This window comes from Cucumis sativus, chromosome 5 (genome assembly GCF_000004075.3).
Source record: "Cucumis sativus cultivar 9930 chromosome 5, Cucumber_9930_V3, whole genome shotgun sequence".
NCBI classification, from domain to species: domain Eukaryota; kingdom Viridiplantae; phylum Streptophyta; class Magnoliopsida; order Cucurbitales; family Cucurbitaceae; genus Cucumis; species Cucumis sativus.
This window is the reverse complement of record NC_026659.2, coordinates 9,617,473-9,641,697: the sequence shown is the minus strand read 5'-3', so window position 1 is coordinate 9,641,697 and position 24,225 is coordinate 9,617,473. Positions and strand designations below refer to the sequence as shown.

General features: G+C 38.8%; 1 protein-coding gene across 4 annotated transcripts in view; it reads right to left on the bottom strand.

The window, feature by feature from the left end:
• The window catches only part of LOC101215241 (DNA repair protein XRCC2 homolog), a 34,882-nt gene that overhangs the window by 4,949 nt on the left and 5,708 nt on the right, over positions 1-24,225 (bottom strand). For 3 of the 4 annotated variants that reach the window (XR_004216716.1, XR_969508.2, XM_011656811.2), the window contains exons 3-5: positions 21,850-21,962; positions 15,607-15,677; positions 6,892-6,954 (exon numbers count right to left, since the gene is read on the bottom strand). Coding sequence is in view for 2 of the 4 variants with exons in the window: in XM_011656811.2 (XP_011655113.1) it covers positions 6,892-6,954; positions 15,607-15,677; positions 21,850-21,962 (247 nt within the window). In the remaining 2 variants the exon portion in view is untranslated. The remainder of the gene's footprint in view (positions 1-6,891; positions 6,955-15,606; positions 15,678-21,849; positions 21,963-24,225) is intronic. The other variant, XM_031885521.1, reaches the window with a different exon arrangement.

The following is a 24,225-nucleotide window of genomic DNA, read 5'->3' as shown; positions in this document are numbered from 1 at the left end:
ACAATTGTACATTGTTGGAACACATTTCTTTTTGGATGATAATCACATGTGCATGAGTAAAGAGTTACCGTTGGCTTGCATGTAGTGTAGTTTAGGTTTCTTTTACTATTGAGGATACTTACAAGAAGCATCAGGGGGAAGAGTTTTTCTTTTTCTTTTTTCCTTTTTATAATAAGAAATAATCACGTCATTGAAAAGAAAATAGCACTACAAAATTTATTGGCCAGGAAGATAACGCATGCCTTGTCAAGGAAAGGAATTTTAAGCCCTTAACTAAGGTTAACTTTGAGAAATTGTTTGAGGATTTTTTCAGGAATGAGAAGCTAAACTCTTGCGTCAAAGAAACTTTATCTGCCTAATTCAGAAAAAAGAAGATTCTGTCTGTGCTCAAGACTTTAGACCAATCAGCTTAACCACTTTAACATCTAAGCTTGTTGCTAAGGTGCTAGCCGAACACCTCAAAAGAATCATGCCTAGTGTAATCACCCCCACACAGCACTTTCATTGAAGGAAGGCAAATCTTGAATCCAATTCTTATAGCAAATGAAGCCGTGGAGGAGTACCGTGCTAAAAAGAAGAAAGGATGGATTCTAAAATTGGATTTGGAACAGGACTTTGATAGAGTAGATTGGGAGTTCCTTGAGAAAATTCTCATGGAAAAAAAAGTTGATACTAGATGGATCACATGGATCATGGGCTGTATTTCTAATCCAAAATATTCAATATTCATTAACGGGAGACCAAGAGGAAGAATCAAAGCCACAAGAAGAATTCAAGGAGACCCACTTTCACCCTTCATTTTCTTATTAATCAGCAAAATGTTAAGTGCCTTGTTAAATAGGCTATATGAAAAAGGAAAGTTTGAAGGTTCCAAGGTGGGAAAAATCAGTATTCATGTCCATTGCCTTCAAATCGCTGATGACACATTAATTTTTTGTAAATACGAAAAGATGGAATGCTGGAAACTCTTAAGAAGACAATTGAATTCTTTGAGTGGAGCTTCACACAGAAGATTAATTGGGAAAATCTGTGCTTTGAGGTTTAAACATAGAAGAAAATGAGCTGTTTGAAGAGGCATCAAAGCTGAACTGTGAAGCCTCTCATCTTCCACTCTGTTACCTAGGGCTGCCCCTTGGTGGTTATCCTAAGCAAGCTCTTTTTTGGCAGCAGGTAATTGAAAAAATTCAAGAAAAATTGGAGAAATGGAAAAGATACAATCTATCACGAGGAGGTCGCCACTTCAAGTAAGTCAGTTCTTTCCCATATTCCCACAATATTATATTTCGATCTTTTTAATGCCGACAAATGTGTCTCAAACAGTGGAGCGTTTATTAAGAAACTTCCTTTGGGAAGGACACTCGGGAGGAAAATTGAATTATCTAATTAAATGAAACATGGTGTCTTGAATGCACGAGGAGGAGTTGGAGGATCGATCTTTTGATCAAGAGAAAGCCAAATACCCTAATGGATTGGGGCCAGACCTACCCATGTTATTCCTCTCACCAGAACCCAAGAGGTCTTGAAAAGAGGCTGTTGAAGATTTCCCACTAGAATTAGCTCCATTCGCAGCTGTATGCAAAATTGGACTAATCTGAGAAGGTGATTAGAATAAAGCAAAAGTATGGAAATCATTTCGTGGAACACAAGGGGCCTACTAAATAAATCAAAGCAATCTGCCTTGAAAAGATTATTGAAGTCCACCAAATCCTGACAGTGGTTTTAATTCAGGAAATGAAACAAGAAGTTATTGCCAGTTCCATGATCAAGGCCCTTTGGAGTTCAAAGTATATCGGTTGGGATTTTATAGAAGCAGTCGGTAGATCAGGGGGAATTCTGAAGTTATCAAAGTAAAATTTCAGTGTCTGAAGTTATCAAAGTAAAATTTCAGTGTCTGAAGTTATCAAAGGTAGATACACTCTCTCAGTCAACTGCACCATTGTATGTAGAAAGACTTGCTGGATTTCCAATGTGTATGGCCCAACATAATACCAAGAAAGGAAGCTCATCTGGCCAAAGCTCACGTATCTTGCAACCTTTTGTTTAGGCGCTTGGTGCGTGGGAGGAGATTTGAATATTACCATATTGATCCAAGAGAGATATCCAATTGAGAGGCAAACCAAGGGAATGGGAAAATTTAACAAATTCGTTGATGACACTAATTTGTACGAAATTCTGCTATCTAATGGGAAATTCACATGATCTAGAGAAGGCAGCGTAATTTCCAAATCCTTGTTGGACAGATCCCAATTACTTCTGATTGGGACAAGATGTTTGCAGACACCAGAGTAACAAGACAAGCAAGATTATGTTCAGACCACTTCCCCATATTATTAGAAGCAGGGGCTTACCATTGGGGCCATCTCCTTTTCGTTTTTATAATAGTTGGTTAGACAAACACTGCTGCAAGATTATTGAGAACTCCCTGGATTCGGGCAATCGCCAATGCTAGTCAGGCTTCATTATTTCCTCCAAACTCTGTACATTAAAAACCAGCTTAATACATGGAATCTGGACAGTGAAAAAGAAAGGAAATCCTATGAAGAAAGCTTATCAAAATCCTTGGCAAACGAAGAAGGCAAGGATGACTAGCTGGACTTGTTACCAGAGGACAGTAGCTTGAAATTGAGCTTGAAAGCAGAACTATTGGAGCTGTATAGAAGGGAGGAAAGAGATCTCATACAGGAGTAAATTAAGTTGGCTTAAGCTGGGGGACGAGAATACCAAATTTCTCCATTGTTTTCTATCTGCTAGAAAAAGAAGAAACTTGATCACAGAACTAGTAAATAACCAAGGGGTTCCAACTTCCTCATATGTGGAGATTGAGATTGAACCATTGACATTTACAGGTCATTGTACACAAAAACTCCTCATGCCGGTTACTTTCCATCCCCCCAAAATTGGGTTGTAGTCTATAAAGACCAGAATAAATGGCTGACACTGAAGTTCTCATTAACAGAGATAAAAACATTTCTGAAACTCTCGAGGAAAAGTAAAGTGCCAGGATCGGATGGTTTCACGGCAGAAATTTTAATTAAATTTTGAGATAATTTTAAGAACGACTTCCAGTCCCATATCAATTAATTTTTTGACAACAGGAAACTTAATGCACGTGTCATGAAAAATTTTATATGTCTAATGAAGAAAAAAGAGGATGCATGCAAGGTAAAGGACTCTGGGCTGGTAAGTCTTACTACTTTGACTTACAAACTGAGCAAGTGGAGGAGGTACAATCTCTCTCGAGGAGGTAGAATGGAATCACCTTATGCAAATCAGTCCTTTCTAACCTTCCCACATATTACCTTTCCACTTTCCTCATGCCAGCTTCTATTTATAGTACTTTGGAAAAAATTATGAGAAAGTTCTTCTGGGAAGGTGCCAGTAGGGGGAAGCTGAATCATTTGGTTAATGGAACAAACTCACCAAAAAGAGAGAGATGGAGGTCTCGGTTTATGCAATATGAAAACAAGGAATATGGCTCTCTTGGCAAAATGGGGCTGGGAGGTTTATGTCAGAACAGAACACCCTGTGGTGCAAAGTAGTTAAAAGCATTCACAAAAACCATCCCTTCCATTGGCACACAAGTGGGAAGGAGTACTTGAGTCTAAGAAGCCGGTGGATCAGTTTATCTAGATAATAGCGCAAAGTTGAAGCATTGGCTGCCTTTAGAGAGGTCACTGGCAGCAGAATTTTCTTTTGGACCGACCCTTGGCCGGATGTTATTGCGCTAAATAGTAAATTCCCAAGATTATTTTGTATTTCCCTTTCACCAAAAGGGTTTAGGGCCAAGCATTGGGATAGTCAAACTAGCTCTTGGTCGGTTTACTTCAGAAGATTGCTGAAAGAAGAAGCGGATCTCGAGCTAAGAGGTAAGAGCTGAAAGCAAATTGCAAGCACTGTTGATCTTATTAAATAGGAAAATGGTAAACACCCCCAATGGGTTTGGTCCCTAGAAATTGGAGGTTCTTTCACCATTAAATTTTTGGTTAACCATCTCTCAACAGCCTCTCCCATTGAAACTATTCTACACAAAAGTCTACGAACACTAGCCCATTGACAGCGCTGATAGTTGTTCGTAACCTTGTCATGAACCACGTCCACGATTCGTCCTTTTCCTTATCACCCAACTCAAATGCCATCGGGTACACTTGCTTATTAGCGTCAATGGACATAGCTACGAGCATAATACCCTTATAATTCCCCTTGCAATATGCAGCATCAACCACCAAAATTGGCCTTCTACAATTTAAAAAACCTCCAATTGATGCCCCAAGTGCCATATACACATACATGAAAGGACTATTGAGATCTACCTCCAAATCATATTAAGTCCCCGAACTAGCAATCTTCAACGCTTCTCCATACCGAGCTAACAAAGCGTAAGATTCTTTGAGGGACCCCCTTACCATGGACGGTGCCACTTCTCGAGCCCTCCAAGTCCCTCGTACGACAAGTCAATGCCAAATTCTTTCAAAAAAATCCTGAATTATATTTTGGGTATATAACCACGACTAACATCTTGGTATTTGGACTAGATTAGTTCAGCTATAACCCAACTCTTGCTTGTTTGTGATCATGTTTTCTCAGGATTTTTTGTCACGTATGTGTACTCTCATACTTAGAAACTTTGTACAGGTTGGAATCTTTCAGCTTGATAGCCTTAGTTGCCACAAACAGGCAAAGTCAGAGCATCTAAGGACATATAACTTCTTGTTCGATCTATAAACACGAAACTGAAAGTTCTTCATGATGGCAAACACTGCAATTTACTTCGCCAAATCTTTCTTATTTAAAAACAAGTAACCGACTTGTACATCTTCGAGGTATGACTTGGCTGAGACGAAAATAATGCAACAATTTTTTAACACGACATGCTTTCTCTTTTTGGCACTCATTGATGGAGGTTCATCGTCATTGTCCACTAGACCATCTAACTCATCACCGTGCTCAACTAGTTTACTAGATCACCCAGTTATGGACTAAAAGTGCAGAGATTGTAGCCATCGAAATATGATCACTGTCTATCGAATCCATATTAAGGGTCAGGTACTTGTTATCCAATTCCGACCCATCACTAGGTACAACCGTCTCAACCTCAGGGCTCTATCCTCCTCAAACTGAACAGGACGTCTCGACTAAACCTCAACCTTATAATGGTATCAAAATCCTCCCGTCCAAAGGAGACCTTTTAACTGAGTAATTTAAAACTGATTACGTCGTCCCGTTTATAATCCACCTCTCTCAACAGGATGTAGTGGCAAAGTGGTTCATTAAACACTAGCTTAACATTCAGGAAATGACCGAATAGGATTTTCTTAAACATGTGTATCTGCCTAGGTGTTAGCTTATTTTTTATGTTTGACACGGTCTTCGCTAAGTACGAACAACATGTCAAATTGGCGAAGAAGAAGTCTTTAGAGTTGATTTAGTAACCAGAGACGTCGACAGAAAAATAGAAAACACAAGTAACAAAGTACAACCAGAGTAAGATCTTGGCTAGAATAATCTCCAAGGTCCTTAGGACAAAAGAATGCATTCAGTCAGGCTGCTTCGAATCTAGAAAACCAAGTACTTTCCTTGTCATGGAAGACTCTTTGGTTTCTTTCAAACCATAAATCCGCCAGCAGTGCTTTCATCGAGTTACTCCAAAGAATTTGTTGAATCTTTTTTAGCTTTGGCCTCACTATTATCTGTAATGCATTGCTGTGGGCAATTTTACCGAACAGCCAGTTTAGGCCAAAAAATTTAAACAGAAAAAACCAGCAATTTTGAACAAAGCTGCAGTAAAAAGATGTGCCGAAGATCTTATCCATTTCCTTTACAAAGTGTAATCATGCTCGGAGAAAGATAATGGGAAGGTAGCTTCCTTTGCAAAACAAATAGTTGAGATGACCAAAAATTTAAATCCATGTCAATATATTAACTCGTCACTTTTTGATTTCCATGAAGCCTTCATCAATGATGTGTCAAGCGGCAATGCCGAAGAGATGGTTTACCAATGATTTAAATGCTAAGGTTGCATCAAGGGACCAAGAGCGTTTGTCATTAAAATCCTTAACCTTTTCCTTGGCAAGCATGCTTATCAGGATTTGGAACTCCAGAATCTCATCATCCTTTAGAAGTCATCTAAAGTAGATGGACCACAAAGAAGTAGATTGATCCCAATGATCCAAAACCGAGCCTTTGGGGCATTGTGCTATTAGGAAAAGCTTTGGAAATCTGGTTCTTAGTGGGACTTTATTAATCCACAAGTCCATCCAAAATGTGATTCTGCTCCCAACTCCAAGCTTGAATCCTGCTAACACTAAACCCAAAGCTGGTTGTTGTTGAGCCTTTAATCGATAATTTTGCCGTCGTATTTCATCCCAAACTTCCTTAGAAATGTCACAGGAGTCGCTAGAATCAGATTTGCATTGTGGATAATGATAGGTTCTTTAAGAAGATCAAGCATGGGTAAAATTAGTATGTTAGAATTCTTCTTTTGAATCACTTGAATCAAAATTCCAGCATTGTTTTTAAAGTAAAATTGATTTTATTGCCTACACTAACTGCTGAATTTTTTTTGGACATCCCACTTTGATCGGTAATAGTTTATTCTTGCAAAATCTTGAAAAAATCTTTGGCTACTTTCTTCTTTCTTGGAATTTCAATGGTTCCTTCTGATTAGATGTGAGTTTTTTGGTAACAAGCACAACACTCAAAGCTCTCTCTCTCGCGATTGTTGTCAACAAGAGTTTCTTGGTCTCTCACCAGTAGCAGTCGCTCTAATAGCAAATTGATGTAGCCTAGAGAGATAAAAGGAGAATTTTCTGCCAAATGTTTTTGGGAATTCTGATTTTGTGTGTGTGTGTGAATAGAAAGAAAATTAAACAATTTACAATTTAAAGGCATTACCTGTTGTGACCCCACAGAGGTAAGGATGAAGAGATACGATCAACCCAATGATAAGCTCCAATACTAATCAGAAAGAAGAAAGGAATGATTCCCAAATTCAACATTGATATTTACAATTGACTATTTAATACAATTAAGCAAACAATTCCACAGAACATTGAGCGAAAGGAAAAATTAGTAATTCTACTATATGTTCACCTCAATATGAAGATTTGTTCATATTTGTAGATATTATATTAAATTAGCCTTCGCCACCAACTTAAGCTTTTGGATGAATTAGTGGATTTAAGATGGTATCAGAGCAGGCGGTCTAGAGAAGTCCTCTGTTCAAACCCCAGCAACATTGTTTCCTCCCTCATTTAATATTCATTTCCACTTCTGGGGTCTTTTTTTATATTTCAAGCCCACACGTAGGGAGAGTGTTAGATACCATATCCTTTTGTAATTTTCATATTAAATTTGCGTTCAACCACTAACTTAAGTTTTTCGATGAATTGGTGATTTAAGAATATTATTGTATTATACGTACAATTACACAAAAATATTAGTCTTTTTATCTCTTGTTATGTTTAAATATCCTTTCCTTTTATTATTTCCATAGTTAGAATTTCTATGGAATTATAGTTACCACTACTAGATCAATTTGACGAATAAAAAAAGTCCTCCTAAAAATAACATAGTATCAGAGTCATCATAACCCTACCCATCGGCCGCCATCTTCATCAACCACCATCTCCACCTCTAGTAACGCCATTCTCATTGATGTGATCAATCTCCATCACCATCATCAACGCTCATGAGCTTCAACCAATAGGGGCATGCTATCTTCATCTTGTATGCAAATCCCTTCATCACTCTTTTCTATCGTGTTTGTCGGTCCCATCATCGCCCTCTTCATTGCTAGCGTGTTAGATACTTAAGCATCTTGGAGAACCACACCCCAAAAGCAAGCTATTGGGGTGGGAGAACCAAGCCACTTAAGTACCACATTGGTCATCCCATTCTAACCAATGTGGGACGAAGGCATCTCATACTACCTTGGTTCCTAACAATACCCTATCCCCTGAAAGTTGACATTCCAATGGCTACTCCGATGGTACTTCACTCGGCCACACCCGATTAGAATACTCCATGGCTTCCATTCCGAAACATCAACAATCGGCTCTGATACCGTTACGTGCTTAAGCACCTTAGAAAACCATACTCTAAAAGCCAGCTATTGGGATAAGAGAGCTAAGCTACTTAAGTACCACATTGGTCACCCCATTCTAACCAATGTGTTTTGTTTCTCAAACACCGTTCATAGGTTTCTATAATTGTCTTCACAAGTCCCAACATTGACCCTCATTAGATCTAAGTTTGTGGGTCTCACCTTCGGAGAACAATTAACTCTTGACCTTAACTCATTGACGGTCTTTTTCTTAAATGGAGACAAACTTCTTTATTGATAATACAAACTCAAAGTACAAGAGAGATATACATTGAGTGTAATAAAGAAGCCTAAAGAGCAAAAAGTAGACGGGATCAAAAGGTTCATCTAGACATCTCAACTAACTGGACATCCCCTTAGCACCAAACATTATATCTCAATTAAAACACTATGCAAAACAGACGAAGTACTAGATAATAATCAGATGTGTCCAACTTAAATACATAGGGCCGAGATAGAGTAAAATGCAAAGAAATAGAAGCAATACAAAAACACCACCCGTGACGAAAAAACTGAGCCTAACAAAACAGCTACTGTGAAAACCAAAAACAAATTAAAAAACTAACCTCCAAAGAACGGCTGCTTAAGAGGAGGGAAAACCGGCTGAGAGAAGCAGGCGACAGCACCAAAATAAAGATTAAAGATTGGTTGGGAGAGGAAAACTGCCCGATTTAGGCACATGTCTTGAATGAAGTAATTCCCAAACTCCTTGTTTAAAGAACACCAAGTTGTGTTTGCTCTCTAGAGAAAAGAATTTCTGGTCTTGGTGTTTCCTTATCGTGACAAATCCGCTGGTTTCTCTCAAACTACAATTTAGCGAGAAGAGCTTTAAACAAAGTAAACAATATTGGTCTAGGCTTCTTTGGAAGCGGTGGACCTTCCAGAAACTAAAGAACCAAGGAACAAAGGGAGCCATAAAAAACCCAAGCAATATTGAGAATGGAAAAGAGTCTTCAGCCTCTTCCGAATTAGGATTAAAGACTGAGTAAGTAAAATTCTATTAAGGAGGTAGAGTAAAGTCTGACTTCTTGGTGGAACGTGGAAGAAGAGCACGCACACAACAATCTTCTACAGATCTGGGTTGGACTCTGAGATAGTTGGATCAAGGATGGTACCCCTTTTTCTAGTGAAATGCTTGGGATATGGCTTAATTTGTCTTGAAAACTTGTAGCGTTTGGGGAATGGCCTAAGAAGACTAGAAAAATTCTGCTTTGTTTTGGTAAAATGTTTGGGGAAGGGCTTCATCAAATGTGCGTGACTTTTGGAGACTGACGGGATTGAGTGAGATGTGCTTTATTTTGAAGCCAAGAGATCAAGCGAGGAAGAGGAAGAAGGCTTAAACAGGTTGTCATCGTTCACATGCCATAAGAGAGACTTAAAGTTAGTGTCGTTATCGAGAGGGACAACTACTGGGACTGCGTAGACCTTGTGCAAAAATTCATTGATCGGGGAACAGTAAGCAATGAGGCAAGCTGGTCTTTAACTTTACTAATCACTAGACCTTTGGGCTTCCTTCACTGGAGGTTTTTCTTTTATAGAAGCATCAACTTTTATAGAGGTTTTTTCTCTCGTTCCTGCCCATGGGCCCCACTAACATGATCTTTTTCCATTATTCCTTCATCGTTAGCTGCTTGTACATTTACCCTTTTGTCCTTTCTTTTATATGTGTGAACAATTGGGGGCCTTACAACACCCCTTGGTTCCAAGTTCACCTTGTCCTCAAGGTGAAAACTAGGGAATTGTTGATTCATTTGGTAGAGTGATTTCCATGTGGCTTCGCTGTCCGATAGATCTTTCCATTTAATTAATCACTCATTTCCACCTAGTTCCTGATTCCAGCAGACTCCCAATACCGTTTCTAGCCACAATTGCAGTTTAAAATCTTCAATTAGAATCGGTTGTTGATGTTGGATTTCATGCTGCTTCCAAGCTTCAATTTTAGTTGAGAAATGTGAAACACATTGTGAATGACAGCTTCCGGGGGTAACATCAATCGATAGACGACCTCTCCAATCTTCTCAATAATTTTATAAGGTCCATAAAATTTAGGTGCCAGTTTCTCACACTTGTTTCGGGCCAAAGAGTGTTGTCTATAGGGTCTTAGTTTTAAATAGACTTCATCTCCAACTTTGAATTTCAGTTGTCTTCTATTCCGGTTTGTCATCTTCTTCATTCTATTTTAAGCTGCACATAAATTCTCCTTCAAGGCATTGAGGGCTAAATCTCTTTCTTTTAACATGGTTTCCACCTCATTATTTGGTGACTTCTTCATACCATAAGATAATTATTGAAAAGAGAGACAACGAGTTCACACCAATTTACGTGGAAACCCGAGTACCGGGAGAAAAACCACGATTGTTTGTGTTGTTATTATTTTCTAATGAATAAAGCAATAGGTACAAGGGAGAATAAATAGAGTACACAATGGAATAAAAAAGGAAAAGATTTAGGAAAATAAGGAATACATTCCCATAATCTTTCCATAATTATTCTAGGATTCTAACAAGGAAAAAGCCTAGAAAAAAGGAAAGAATTCCAACAATAATAATGGAGGGGGAGGGTCTGCCATAAACCATTTGAAAGGGAGTCACCTTAGTGGATGCGTGAAAGGTGGTGTTGTCCCACAATTCTGCCCAGGGAATTAGCTTGTCCCATTTCTTTGGTTGCTCATTGCAGAAGCACCTTAAGTACGTTTCGAGACATCTATTTACCCTTTTTGTTTGCCCGTCCGTTTGCGGGTGAAACGCAGTGCTTCTCTTTAAAAGTGTCCCCATGGTCGTGAATAACTCCTTCCAAAAGTTGTTAAGAAAAATTTTGTCCCTATCTGTAATAATGAACTTGGAAATGCCGTGCTTGCCGACTACTCTATCCAAGAATATAGAAGCCACTTCTTTAGCCGTGTAAGGGTGTTTCAGGGTTAAGAAATACGAGTACTTACTCAAGCGGTCCACCACCACCATAATTACATTAAATCCTCCGGCTAAGGGCAATCCTTCTATAAAAGCCATTATCCAATCTTCCAATATTCTATCAGGAATGGTAATGGGTTACAGCACCCCAGCCAGTTTAGTAGCTTCAAATTTATTCCGTTGACATATGTCACATTGATGTAGAACATCTCCCTTCTTGATATTTCTTGAGTTTTGTCCTAGATGAGGGGTTTGAATTACCATTTTTATAGTTTAGGATTAGCTATTTGAATTACCAATTTTGTATCTTGAGTTAGTTATAAATAAACTAACTCAACTCCAAGTTAAACTAACTCAACCCCAAGTTAGTTTAACAACCCTTGTAATCTCCAACCTATAAAAAGGTTTCTCATTTTCACTAATAGATCATCAAAAAAGAGGCATTATACGTAAAGATTTCTAGCTTTGCAATTACTGCATCACACATTCTTCCACGTATTTCTTTACATCGGCCTTCATTCCTTTCTAGTATAATTCTCCATTGATCCTTTTGTAAGTTCTCAAGAATCCGAAATGACCTCCTAGTATCAAATCATGGAACGTATGCAGTAGCCTTGGTATGAGAAAAGAATTCTTGGACAATACTACTCTTCCTTTGTGCAGCAGCTTTCCATTAGTCCATTGATATTTCCCTTACTTTTCCAGTGCACCTTCATGGTTCCAATGGTATCTAGCCATTGCATTCCCAACACAAGGTCAACGTTTCCCAACTCCACAGCTAAAAAGTCAGCTACGTTAACTCTTACAATCTCAATTCTACTCTCTTACATATTCCTCTTCCCTTGCAACGCGTGCCATCCCCAATGGTCACTCCAAATTGGGTGCCTGGTTCAATGTCTAACCGGAGTTCTTCAACCAATCCCTCCCTGATAAAGTTATTGGCCGTGCCACTATCAATAAGGATCACTACCTCTTTCCCTTTCACCTTTCCTTTCAACTTCATTGTTCCCTTGGGTGTGAATTATGTGATAGTTCTTAATTCAATCTCAGTATCCTCAGCCAAATCTATTTGATTTAACTCTATCACTTCCTCTGTCTCCCCCTCTGCAGAAGCCTCCTCCTCATTACTCTCTTCCTTATTGAGTATGAAAAGCATCAACTCTCTTTTTGCTCACTTTACATCTATGGCCGACTGAGTATTTCTCATTACACCTAAAGCACAACCCCTTGTCTAGACTTGCCCTGAACTCTGCATCTAACAACCTCTTAACCGGTAGTTCATTCTTTTGATAACTCCCCTTAACCGGAATGGTTATCTGCTTCATCGCAAATTCAGTCTTCCTTGATTTATTTTTCTCATTGTTGCCTTGATTCTTGCATGCACTCTCTCCTCCTTTATGCTCCACTCTGCTTTGGCCAGTTTCAAAGCCAAATTTATGTCGTTCACAAGTTGTGCCTCCCTCATACACTCCTCTAAGGTTTGGGGGTGTCTACTAATCACTTCAACCTGGAGTGAGGGTTCAAGACCGGTAAAAAAAGTGTCCTGGAGCACGCTTTCCGCCATGTTAGGCAATGGCGTTGAATAAGTGACGAACTTCTTGACATAGTCACTATAGGACCTCACTTGCTTTATGCGAATAAGTCATGCACCTAAACTCTGTTGTCCTGTGTCATTGAAGAATTCGAACATTCTTCCTTTCAAGTCCTCCCAGGATTCGACCTTCTTTCGATGGTGGCTCCACTGGTACCAATCTACCTCTTCTTGTCCAAAGCTAACCACTACCACTTTGACTTTCTCCGCTTCAGGTAGGTTATTAATTTTGGAAAAATGTTCTGCTCAGAATGTCCAGGACTAGGGATTCAACCCAGTAAACATCGACATCTCAACTTTCTTGTACTTACTACGGTCTGTGTTACCCATATTGGGTTCCATTGTCATCTCCGTGTCATCTACCTTCCCTTTGAGTTTCATAATCGACCCATCTGAAGTTTCGGACTCCTCTATTCTTTTGCAATTGTGGCTTTCTCGCATTTCGTCAGTCAGCCTGTCCATAGATTTCTTCATCTCCAAGATCATTTCCTTCAAGCCCATGATTTCCTTTTCCGTTCCATTAACCCTTTCTTCAATCTGTCTTTGAGCCATCTGACGCATTACCACCTCCAATGTTGAGGCTCTGATACCAGTTATAGAGAATCTACTGATATAACACTAAAATACCCACACACATTGGCAAAACAGAGGCAGTACTAACTAAATTTTATTTATATATAGGCCAAAATCGATTACAGTAGTCAAAATATCCAGAATAACAAGGGAAAACATAAAAGAACATACCCAACCCCCCATACCCCAGCTGAATATCTTCCCCAGGCTACAGCAGCCGACTTTTACAAAAAAGATAATAATAGACCTAGCTACGATCCCGGAAAGACCTATTTATACCTCATTCACTCATTCCTGCCCATAGGCCCCACTAGCCCGATCTTTTTCCATCATTAGCTGCTTGTACATTTACCCTTTTGTCCCTTCTTTTATAAGTGTGAACAATTGGGGGCCTTACAACATTATCCCGAATCTGGTCTCTTCTTCTTGATTCGTCTATCTTCAGCAGGAAGATAGATGCCAGAGACTCTGATGTTATTTTCCAGTGGGTTCTGTGTCATATTTTTCTTTTGAAGCTTCTTCATACAAGATGCAAATGGGTTTCTTGAAAAAGAAATTGGATTACATGGAGCAGCTTGAAAAGTCCATTCTAGATTCAAACCAGAAGAATTTATTTATTTGTCGTTAATAACTTGTTTTTTTAAAAGGAGAACTTTATTAATGATAAAATCTCAAAGTACAGGAGGTATACACATTGAGTATAATAAAAAGCATAAAGCAAAAAACCTAGGGGATCAAAAGGTGCACCCGGACATCTCAACTAGATTGACACCCCCTTAGCACCAAAACATCATATCCTATAACCAAGAAAGAACATAAAAAGTACAAACTATGAAAGTCCACCAAAATAACACAGGCTGAGACTAGGAAGGGTCCAAACTAAATCAAATGGGTTGAAAAATCATTAGTAGACAAAGCACCTTGAACTTTGATGGAGGGGTCCAAAAATTCTGTAACTCCAAAATTCAGAAAAACGTTGCCTCTGTTCTATCTGTAATATCTATGATAGATGGCATAAAACCACATCAGTTTCTTTTAATTTTTGCTTCAGCAACATTAAGAAGATTCAAGGTTTCATTTGCAAGAGATTCTAATTCACCAAAGTAAGACCCAATAGCTTCAAAAGTTTACCGGCTCTGATAGTCTAATGGTAGGTTTTTAATCGAGATCTACCCACCGTACCCTTTCATTACATTTGGTCAACCATGTAACTGCGTGTTCCATTTTCAAATTTCAATTGAAACTGACCACATTCTTGCGATTTCCCTAGATACTCAACTAAATCTTCAAAATCATCTTGATCCAATTGGATTAAGGCACATAGAGGATTAAGAGTGAAGTTAGTATCGAAAGTATAATTTTAGTGTGCTAGCTATTCCTGGCAATTCATCAAACACAAACAGTTGTTTCACAATCCAAAGATTGTTGAAATCAGCTTTGTAAACTTCTGGATTCTTTATAACCCAGTATCAACTCATGCTCTGTTTTTCCAGATCTGAAACAGAGGAATGTATGTGGCTTTTCGGCTTGAAGCCTTCTAGCAATTGAAGGAAAGTTTCCAACCCTGTTTTTCCTCTCCCGAGAGAACATGAATGAAGGATCTACCTCCTGTACGAGGCCACACGGTGTGTCTCAAAACCCAACCTTTTGTGGCTCTGAATTTAGATACTTCTTTTATTCCATTTTCGACCTTTCCTTTCTTGAGAAAGTACTGATTTTCTGGTTTTTGGCTTAGTTCTAAAATAACTTCTTGGAACCAACAGAGTTGGAACTTTGTCTACAGGCAGGGTTTTGTGGGTGTCCACGTCTACAACTTGGAATAATCCATTTTCATACCAAATACAGAAAAAGAGTCAACTATTTTGCAGTTTTCTATTTTCATCATTGATTATGACAGAGCAGTCAAAATAAAATGGCTAGACGATCACTGAAGAACTGAGCGATCGCTGAAGAACTGAGAAAGATGAACGGAAGGGAAGGAAAGAGATGGCGGAGAGAAGAGAGAGAGAGAGGAGAAAACTTCCCACACCATCCTAAACCACACACCTCGACGGAAACAAGAAATCAATCACCCAAAGAATATAAGCGTTAAAATTCATTCTGAATTCTGGACCATATTTTTAGAAATTTTTCAACTGGTATTTACCAATAAGAGGCTCCTTTTCCTTTTCAAAAAATGATAGGGACCCTAGTGAGATTTAATGTGTCCCTTGAAAAGTTGTTGATTCTATTGACTAAAAAAGGGAGGGTGGTTCCTGTTTCAAAAGAGAAAAAAAATGGCATGAAAGTGAAAGAAAAAATATATATACACACATATAATGCATACATCTTCACCGTCTCAGGTTCATGAAATATATCACATGTAAGGAGAAACTGAAAAATCTATCTAGCAGGAGACAAACCACAAGGTTCTAAATTTTTTTAGCACAAACCTGTCGATCACAAGTAGATGTAACCCAACTCCAAGGCTGTCTCTTTCTTTTTGAAGTTTATGATGCATGGTCTGAAAGCCAAAAGCTCTAAAGAATTATATAGAGAAATTTATACAGTGGAGGTTGAACATAATTGTGGAGAGCCAACTAAGAGTACTGCAGCTAATAAAAAAACCGAGATATAAAATGCTGGAAATCTGAATCAAAAGAGTGGAATTTTTTAATCAGAAAAGTTGTGTAACTTTTAACGGCAATCAGATTTTTGAAATTATCAGGTTTTAAAATCAATTGGAAGAAATCTACAATTTGAAGGTTCAATATAGAAGATATTGCCACCTGTAACTTCCAGGCTTCATGGTAAGGTTTTTTCTTTTATAGAAGCATCAACTTTTATTGAGAAAGAACGGAAGAATGCAAGGCCATACAAAAAAAACAAGCCTTCTACAAAAAGGGCTTCCAACTCAATAAAATGTTACCAAGGGATAAATTACAAAAAAAATGACTTCAAAACCGAAGAACAAAAAGAAACAAAAAACCTCACTAAGGATCAAACTTACACTAGGGTCCTCCAAACCACTTAAATTTGAGAGAGTTAAATTGTTTTTCCTTGTTATTAAATATATGAAATGTTGGTCTTCTTATATAGGAGAAAGACCTTTTACAAACAAGGAAAGAATAAAAGCAATGAAGGATAAATATTTGACAATAATAGGTATATACAAATATAAAAATTCCAACACTCCCCCTCAAGCTGGTTTGAAGATGTATTCCACAGCCAGCTTGTCAATCAATCTATCAAATTGTTTCTTTCGAACGCCTTTAGTTAGGACATCGGAAATTTTCTCTAATGTAGGAAGATAAGGAATACATATCGTTCCTGCTTCAATTTTCTCTTTAAAAAGATAATTATCAACCTCGACATCAGCAATTTGCTTTGATGTAGGAAGATAAGGATTTCAAATGCCTTGTACCTCGTGACACACATTGTCTTTGGCTTGTCTCCTTCAACAATTCGCACTTGATAGTATCTCGTTTGCAAGTATAACTTCGAAAAATATTTGGCTCCATGCAAGCGATTGAATAGGTCAGTAATTATAGGAAATGGGTATTTGTTGTGAATCATGAGTTTGTTCAAGGCTTGATAGTTGATGTATAACCGTAAGCTTCCATCTTTCTTCTTTTGGAATAGAACTAGGGCCCCACAAGGAACTTTTGCTAATCTGATAAACTCTGCATTTAACAACTCGTCCGGTTGTTTTTGAAGTTCAGCTAACTATGGTGGTGTCATACAATATGCATTCTTGGCGGGCGGTTTTGCCCCCATTAGCAATTCCATCTCAAGATCAATCATTCTTCGTGGAGGTAGAGACTTGGGCAAACTATTTGGCATAATATCTCGATACTTCTCTAAGACACATAGAATGTCTTCAGGAACTGTCTCTGTCGTAGTTTTAGATGATTCAACCAGGATGCCCTTAAACATGGGTTCATCATGGGCAAGGCCCCTCTTCAGTTGAAGGGCCAAAATCATTTTCAACCCATTCAGATGACGAGTGTTTGTCCAAACAACAGTGAGGGTAGATCCAGGGATCACCAAACACTTGGCGAGGGCAAAAATTTCATTCCCAATACAATATCAAAGTCATCCATTTTCACAATCACGAAATCAATAGGGCCACTCCATCCTCCCAACCTTATCATGGTTCGTTTCACAATTCTGATGATAGGTAAGGCGACAGAGTTTATGGCTTTCATTCTCCATGCATCCTTTTCCCGGTGGAGGTTCAACCATCTAGCTTATTTCTCTGTCATGAAGTTATGAGTTGCACTAGAGTCGACCATGGTACTCTTGGTTGGTTTCTGGTTGATCCAAGTGTCAAAATAGATTGGACCCTCTTCCATAAGCCTGTTTGTCTCTCCCACCTTCTTTTGAAGAAACGATATGAAGTTGAAGGCCCAGATTCTAGAACTGCACCTTCCTCCATCTAAGTAACTTCGCCATATTCTAGAAAGCCTTGTTTTCTGAGTCTAAAGTTAGAGAGGCCTAAAAGGCATTGAAGGTGTTCGATTCGAACATTCCCTCACCATATGTGGACCCCTGCATAGGTAACAAATGGAGGACATTTATATGATTTCTGATGATTAGGTTCTCGCCGTGTTTTTCCCGAACTTTGCTGGAAAGGCTTACGATTGTCTCTCCCAACAACCGTAGGAGAAGTCGAGTGAATACTCATGTTTCCTCCAGATGTGGAATTTTGGTGACGTCTCACATCTTAAGAGTCGTTGGACAAATCAAACAACCATTCGGGAGCTGCATAAGCAGAAGGGAGGTCTTGTACTCTATACTTGTACAACTTGGTCTTTAACCACGATTCTAGACCTTCGAGAAAAAAAAAAAACTCTCTCTAATATATCACATATGTCTAACATCAGTCTCGTGAACTGTTTCACATACTCCAGAATGTTGCCTGTATGTTTTAGTCTTACAATTTCCGTCAAGCTAGGATTTCAACATTTTGGAGGAAGAATTGTGAGCAGAGTTCCTTCTTCAAACTGTCCCAAGTATCTATCGTGCAACGCCCTTCCTAAGAATCAACACACCAGGACCTCCCCCATAATTTTGCATCCTCAATCAAATACATAGTTGCAAACGTCACTTTTGCTTCTTCTGTGACTGTGTTTGTTGCCTTGAAGTATTGCTCGAGGTCAAAGATAGAGTTCTTCAAGTCTTTTGCATCCCTTGCCCCACAAAAGGGCTTAGGTTCAGGAATTTTTATTCGGTTAACCTGAATCATTCCTCTTGTTGGAGCGTGACTTACCATGGCTTGCATCTGAGGTTCACCCTTGTGCTCACATCTGCAATCTCATTTCTAACGACAACGAGAGCAGCTCGAAAATCTTCTAACGTGCCATTTATCATCTCCAGGATCGTCTTTTGGGAACTATCTAACTCGCCAACACGCTTTTCTATATGTGCAACAGAGCCCATCGAGTTGTCCCCATGCTCAAGTTTCAATTCTTGTAGTTTTTGCCTCTAGATTGTCAACTCTTGGCAATAGTTCAGTTATAGGTAATCTGTTGAGGCAACCGGTTACCGCATCAATGGCATCAGCTTTCTCATAAATTTCTTGTATACAGGTGTCTAAGAAGTGGACGGAATCAAGAATTTCTAATTGATAGAGCATCTTCTCTTAAAGCTCTAGTAATCTATTTCGTTGCAGACATGTTTGCATCTTAATCGTCATGGAGCGAACGAGGCTCTGATAACACTTGTCACGATCGCAACTTTTCATACACAAGATAGGCGATTGTGCAATACTTTCTCTAATCCGGTGAATAAGTCGGTCGTATGAAATCCAAAAGTCGCGAACAAACTCGCTATATGATGTAGCCTCCCTTCACGTTTTGAGAGTGGTTTTATAAAATGTGAATGAGAAAGAAAAGCTTGGTAAACATCATTAAAGAAAGCCTTTAAGACTATCAATTGCAAGAAAGCTTAGATTATGAAGAGTACAACAAAACTTAGTCAGAGATATGACCAGTGGGCCTCCTCTATTGTACATTTTAAACAGTTTTAAATGTGATAGACTAGCACAAGCAAAAGTGCGAGCAGTCACGTACATGGAAACCAATGTAGAAAAGAAAACTAACTTACTAAACTAAATACATGGCATAAAATTTTATTTTATTTTTGAATGGAGACAACTTCTTTATTAATAAGATCTCAAAGTACAAGAGAGTTATACAAAGAGAGCAATAAAGAAGATGTAATCGAGGGAGTCCTAAGGGGATCAGGAGGTGCACCCAAACATCTCAACTAGGTTAACACCCTCTTAGCACCAATCATCATATCCCGAAAGAAAATACAAAGGCAAAAGCCAATAGAGGAACAATTATAATAATGTCCAGCCTGTTACAAGGGTCCAGAAAAAACAAGAAAACATGTCCAGAAAAAAAAAACAGAAACAGAAAACAGAAAGAAGACAATAATACATCTCAAAATTAAAACTTTAAACATAGCCAATCCTTCAAAGCTTCAAATTGTGAAATCTGCAATGCAGTGAAACTGATGCAACAACGCTTAGGCTTGATTGAGAAAGGCATTCCAGTTGAGGTAAATATCTTGAATGGAACAATTAATGAACTCCTTTTTTAAGGAACACCAAGCTGCAGCATTAAGATCTACTACACGTATAATTTCTGCCCTTTGTCTTGCTTTATCATGGAAGATACGTTGATTTTGCTCAAACCATAATTCTTAGTAAAGCTTTTGACAAATATTCCCATATGATGCAAAATTTTTTGGGTAAAATTAGACCCGACAGCAACTGAACCACGCTAGCGCTTAGTGAACGATCAGAAGTCCAAACTAAATTGAACAAGGAGAAAATCCTCTCCCAACCAAAGGAAGAAACGGAACAGTACAAGAAAATGTGATAAAGGTTCTCGCTAGCCTTCAATCAAAGAGGACAGATCAAAGGAGAGAAACATTTATTGGGGGATTTCTTTTGCAAAATTTCTGAACCACCTGTCACGTGGTTATTTTCTCAACTTAACTAACGCGTGACACAAAGGTGTTGAGGTTGCACCAACGTAAGCCTAAAGAGGCTATGGGACTTGCTAGGGCACTTAAAAGAAGAAGGAAAAACGTAGGCAAGAGCGATAGAGAAGGTGTTTGATGAAATGTTGAAGAGAGTTTTATTGATTTCCAATGATAGTTACAAATGAGCCCCTTTGGGGGTATTTATTGATGTTTACAACCGACATTCCAAGCCCTAAACTGCCTTACAAGGTCGGCAAACAAGTTCTAGATCATTCCCAAGCGATCATGACACCATCTGGCCAACACTGGGCGCATCTAGGAGGTTCTGGAGGTATGGCGTGTGCGCAGGCCTTCCAGGGCCTTTCGCATCCAAGCGCACTTGTCGGGCGTCTGTGAAGCTTCGCGTCCGCTCACGAACTTTCTGGAATCTTTGAGAGGTTTCTCGATCCTTCTAGGCGCACGTCGTGCTCGTTCCCACATCCGTCTCTTACGTGCGCAGGTGCCACATGCGCATCCGTCTAGGCCTTGCGCGCGCGCCTGCCTATGTCTGTCTGCCTTCCTTGCACCCGCGCGCCCACACGCGCATGTCGTGCACATGGGCATGTCAAAGTGTTGGCGTGTCTTTATTCTTCTTCCTTGGACCTTTGGACAGCTTGGGACTTATTTGGCTCCTCTCAGACAATGCTAAAGAGCCTTAATTCACGAAAAAATTTGTAAGTCATTTTTTGGGCGTGATATCAAGGAGCAAAAGAAGTGAGAAGAGAGACCAACAGAGAATGTTGCATTGTTGCTTCCCCTTTTATGTAATTATAGGCTTCGTTTTTTTTATAGAAAACCAACTTTCATTTAAAAAAAAAATTGAAAGATGCCATACAAGAAAGCAAAGACCACAACAGGGAGCACCCTAAAGAAAGGCCCCAATCTAACAAAATATTACCTAGTCTACAGAAGGACCTTGTCACTAATGCCTAAAGAGAAACATAAAATTCACAAAGGACCAAACATCAATCAGATCCCACTTAATCCCACTAAAAGTCCTATTATTTCTCTCCCCACAAATATTCTACAACAAACATGGATCATGGCCTTCCGTAAGAAACTCTCTTTTCCCCAAATGACAGATGGAGAAGGAACTCCCTGATCATGTCACTAAAAGCTCTGTGTTGGGCTAACTCTGACGTCAAATATTCCAAAAAAAACTAGTTCAAAACCAATTCAACATAATTACAGCTCCAGAATAAATTATTCGAATCTACTTCCATACTCCGACAAAAAATACAATGAAAACGACCCAGAGATAGCAACTTTCTCGAAAGCCTATCCAAGATATTGATTCTTCCATAAACGGCCAGATAAAGAATGTCATCTTTTTTAGAATTTTCACCTTCCAAAGAACCGAAAAAAAAAAAACAAAAAGAGGTGACAGCATGAAATTACAAGAGTTCACACAAGACCCACTACTTTGATACCATGTTAAATCACCAGTGAACCTAAACTATAAGCTATGAAGTTATGTACATTTAACAATTTATTTTTACAAATAGTTTTAACATCTTTGGCTTTTAGACTGAGCCTTTACTCCCTTCTCTTTTGTTACTTCATTTATCAATGAAAATTGTTTCTTATAAAATTAGAAAAAAATGTGAATGAATGAAATGCATGCAGAAGGCTAATTTTCTTTAAAATAAGAAGAATCTTACCTTGAGAGTGGCAAGGAATTCAAAACTGTCATAGCAACGGATGTAAGAGAATCTTCTCAAGCATGTAGCATATAATGCATCAAAATTTTCCCCATCTCCTGTACTTAAGGATCCTAGAAAAATATCACCCTAGTTTTAGCACAAACCAACATCCTTTTTTCGTAGGAAAAGCAAATCACAGCAAAGTGACAATACTAATACAAGACCAAAAACAAAGGTCAATGACTTTGTTATAAACACAAATCAATATATTTTCTTTTTTAAAAACCAAGAAACAACTTCTCATGACAGAATAAAGAGGAAAATGTTCAAAGAATAAAAACTTCCCAAAGGGAGGGGGAAAAAAGAAAACCAGAAAACAAAACAAGATTTTAAGGTGGATATACCTACGGTTGCATTCCCAAAACCATTCTCAACCACCCTATATTTAAGCCATGTATTTAGTTTAGTAAGTAGTTTTCATTTCTATGTTATTTTTCATGTAAGTAACCGCTCGCACTTTAGCAAATGCAAGCCTATAACATTTAAAATTGTTTAAATGTACTGTACAGGAGACCTAACCGAGCCTTGTAGTACTCTTTGCAATCTAAGCTTACTTTGCAATTGTCAATTTTCAATCCTTTCCTTAATGATGTTTACTACCTTTACTATCTCACATTTTATAAAATCATTTTCTCTCAAAACGTTAAAGGAGACTATATCATATAGCGAGTTTGTCCGCAACTTTCGGATTTCGTATGGCTGACCTTTTTGTCAGATTAGAACAAGTGTCGTACAATTGCCCATCTGTGTTCGAAAGGTTGCGATTGTGACAAGTGGTAACAAAGCCTCGTCGGCTCCTTTGCAGTTGAGACGCAACATTTGCAACGAAAAAGATGGGCAAGTCCCATTTGGACCAATTGGTAGAGCTTGAAGATGCTTTCCCTAGTAGAAGTTCCTACTCCATCCGCTTCTTAGAAGCCCATATACAAGAATTTCTCAGGAAGGTGATGTTATTGATGCGGTGACCTCAACGGATTACCCATAACTGAATTTTTGCAAGCGTTTTTTTTTTAAACGGAGACAAGAACTTCTTTATTAATAAGAACCCAAAGTACAAGAGAGTTATACAAAGAGAGCCAAAAAGAAGTAGTTAACAAAGGAGACCTAGAGGGATCAGGAGGCACACCTGGACTTTTTTGCAAGATTTCAGAGCAATTGAGGGACCCGAAGACCATAATCCAAATCAAAATATTGACTCTTCGAGGGCTGCCTGTTTTCCAAATTGCTGAAAAAAGACGTTTATCCATTGGGGAGTCAGATTTTAAGTGAGTTCAAAGAGACTTAACAGAAAATCGGCCTTGAGGATCAATGGACCATGATCTAAAATTGTGGAGTTTACCACTTTTTCAGAAGAGAGAAGGGAAAGCAGTGATGGAAAATCTACAAATTCATCATCCTTCAGACTTCTTCTAAAGGCCAAAGACCTTTGGCATGAGTTGACACTCTATAGGCAAAAACTACAAGAACTGGAAAGTACGAGCGTGGCGATAGCTCGACAGGCTCTGTTGCCCATATAAAAAAGCATGATGGCAAACTAGATAGTTCCTAAAAGACGATCCTGGAGATGCGGACTACCTGCACCTGGACAGAAAGACCCTATGAAGCTTCACTGTTCCCGTGCCAAATTTTGCGGAAGAAATAAAAAAAAAAAGAATTCATTTTTGAAGTTTTAAGTAAGGCTTTACTTGATTGAATTTTGATTCGAGGGAACGAAAGCGTGGAGCTGAAATAACTCACTCACAACATCTTTTTGCGACCCACGGAGCGGTAACGAATGAAAGAGCGATCCTCAAATTCTTTGAGCCTCATGAGCAGCCACTTCCACTGCGACTAGCGCATATTAATATCGACGGTCTTCTCTTCCTTTTGTAGAGGTCGTTTTCAGAGGCCTATCTGCAACGTCCAAAAAGACTGATTTTACGTGCAAACTTCCAGCTAGCATAGGGCCAAAGCCATGTCCAGTTTTCTTCTTCTTCTCTTGCTGACATATCCAATTTGATAGTAAAATACTCAGTTCTTGTCCTCCCGCTCCGTGGGATTCTTTGAGCCTCCTCTTGCAGCCCTTCCTTATTGGTTGAGTATGGTATGCCTCATCTTCGGTACTTGAGCTCTTGACCACAACGGAATCATTAGCTGACCTGTCTTTCTTAGAATGCTTTCCTTATTCCTTTCCTTAAGCAAAGGAGTCAAAGACCTCAAGATTCCACTATTCGAAAGCCTATCCTTTCTGAGAACCTTCTGACTTGGTTTGGACTCGTCCAAACAATGGCCTCGGCTCTAACAATTCCATCTCCGTCTACCAAAACAACCGGAAATGTTTCAAAAAAGGTCGGC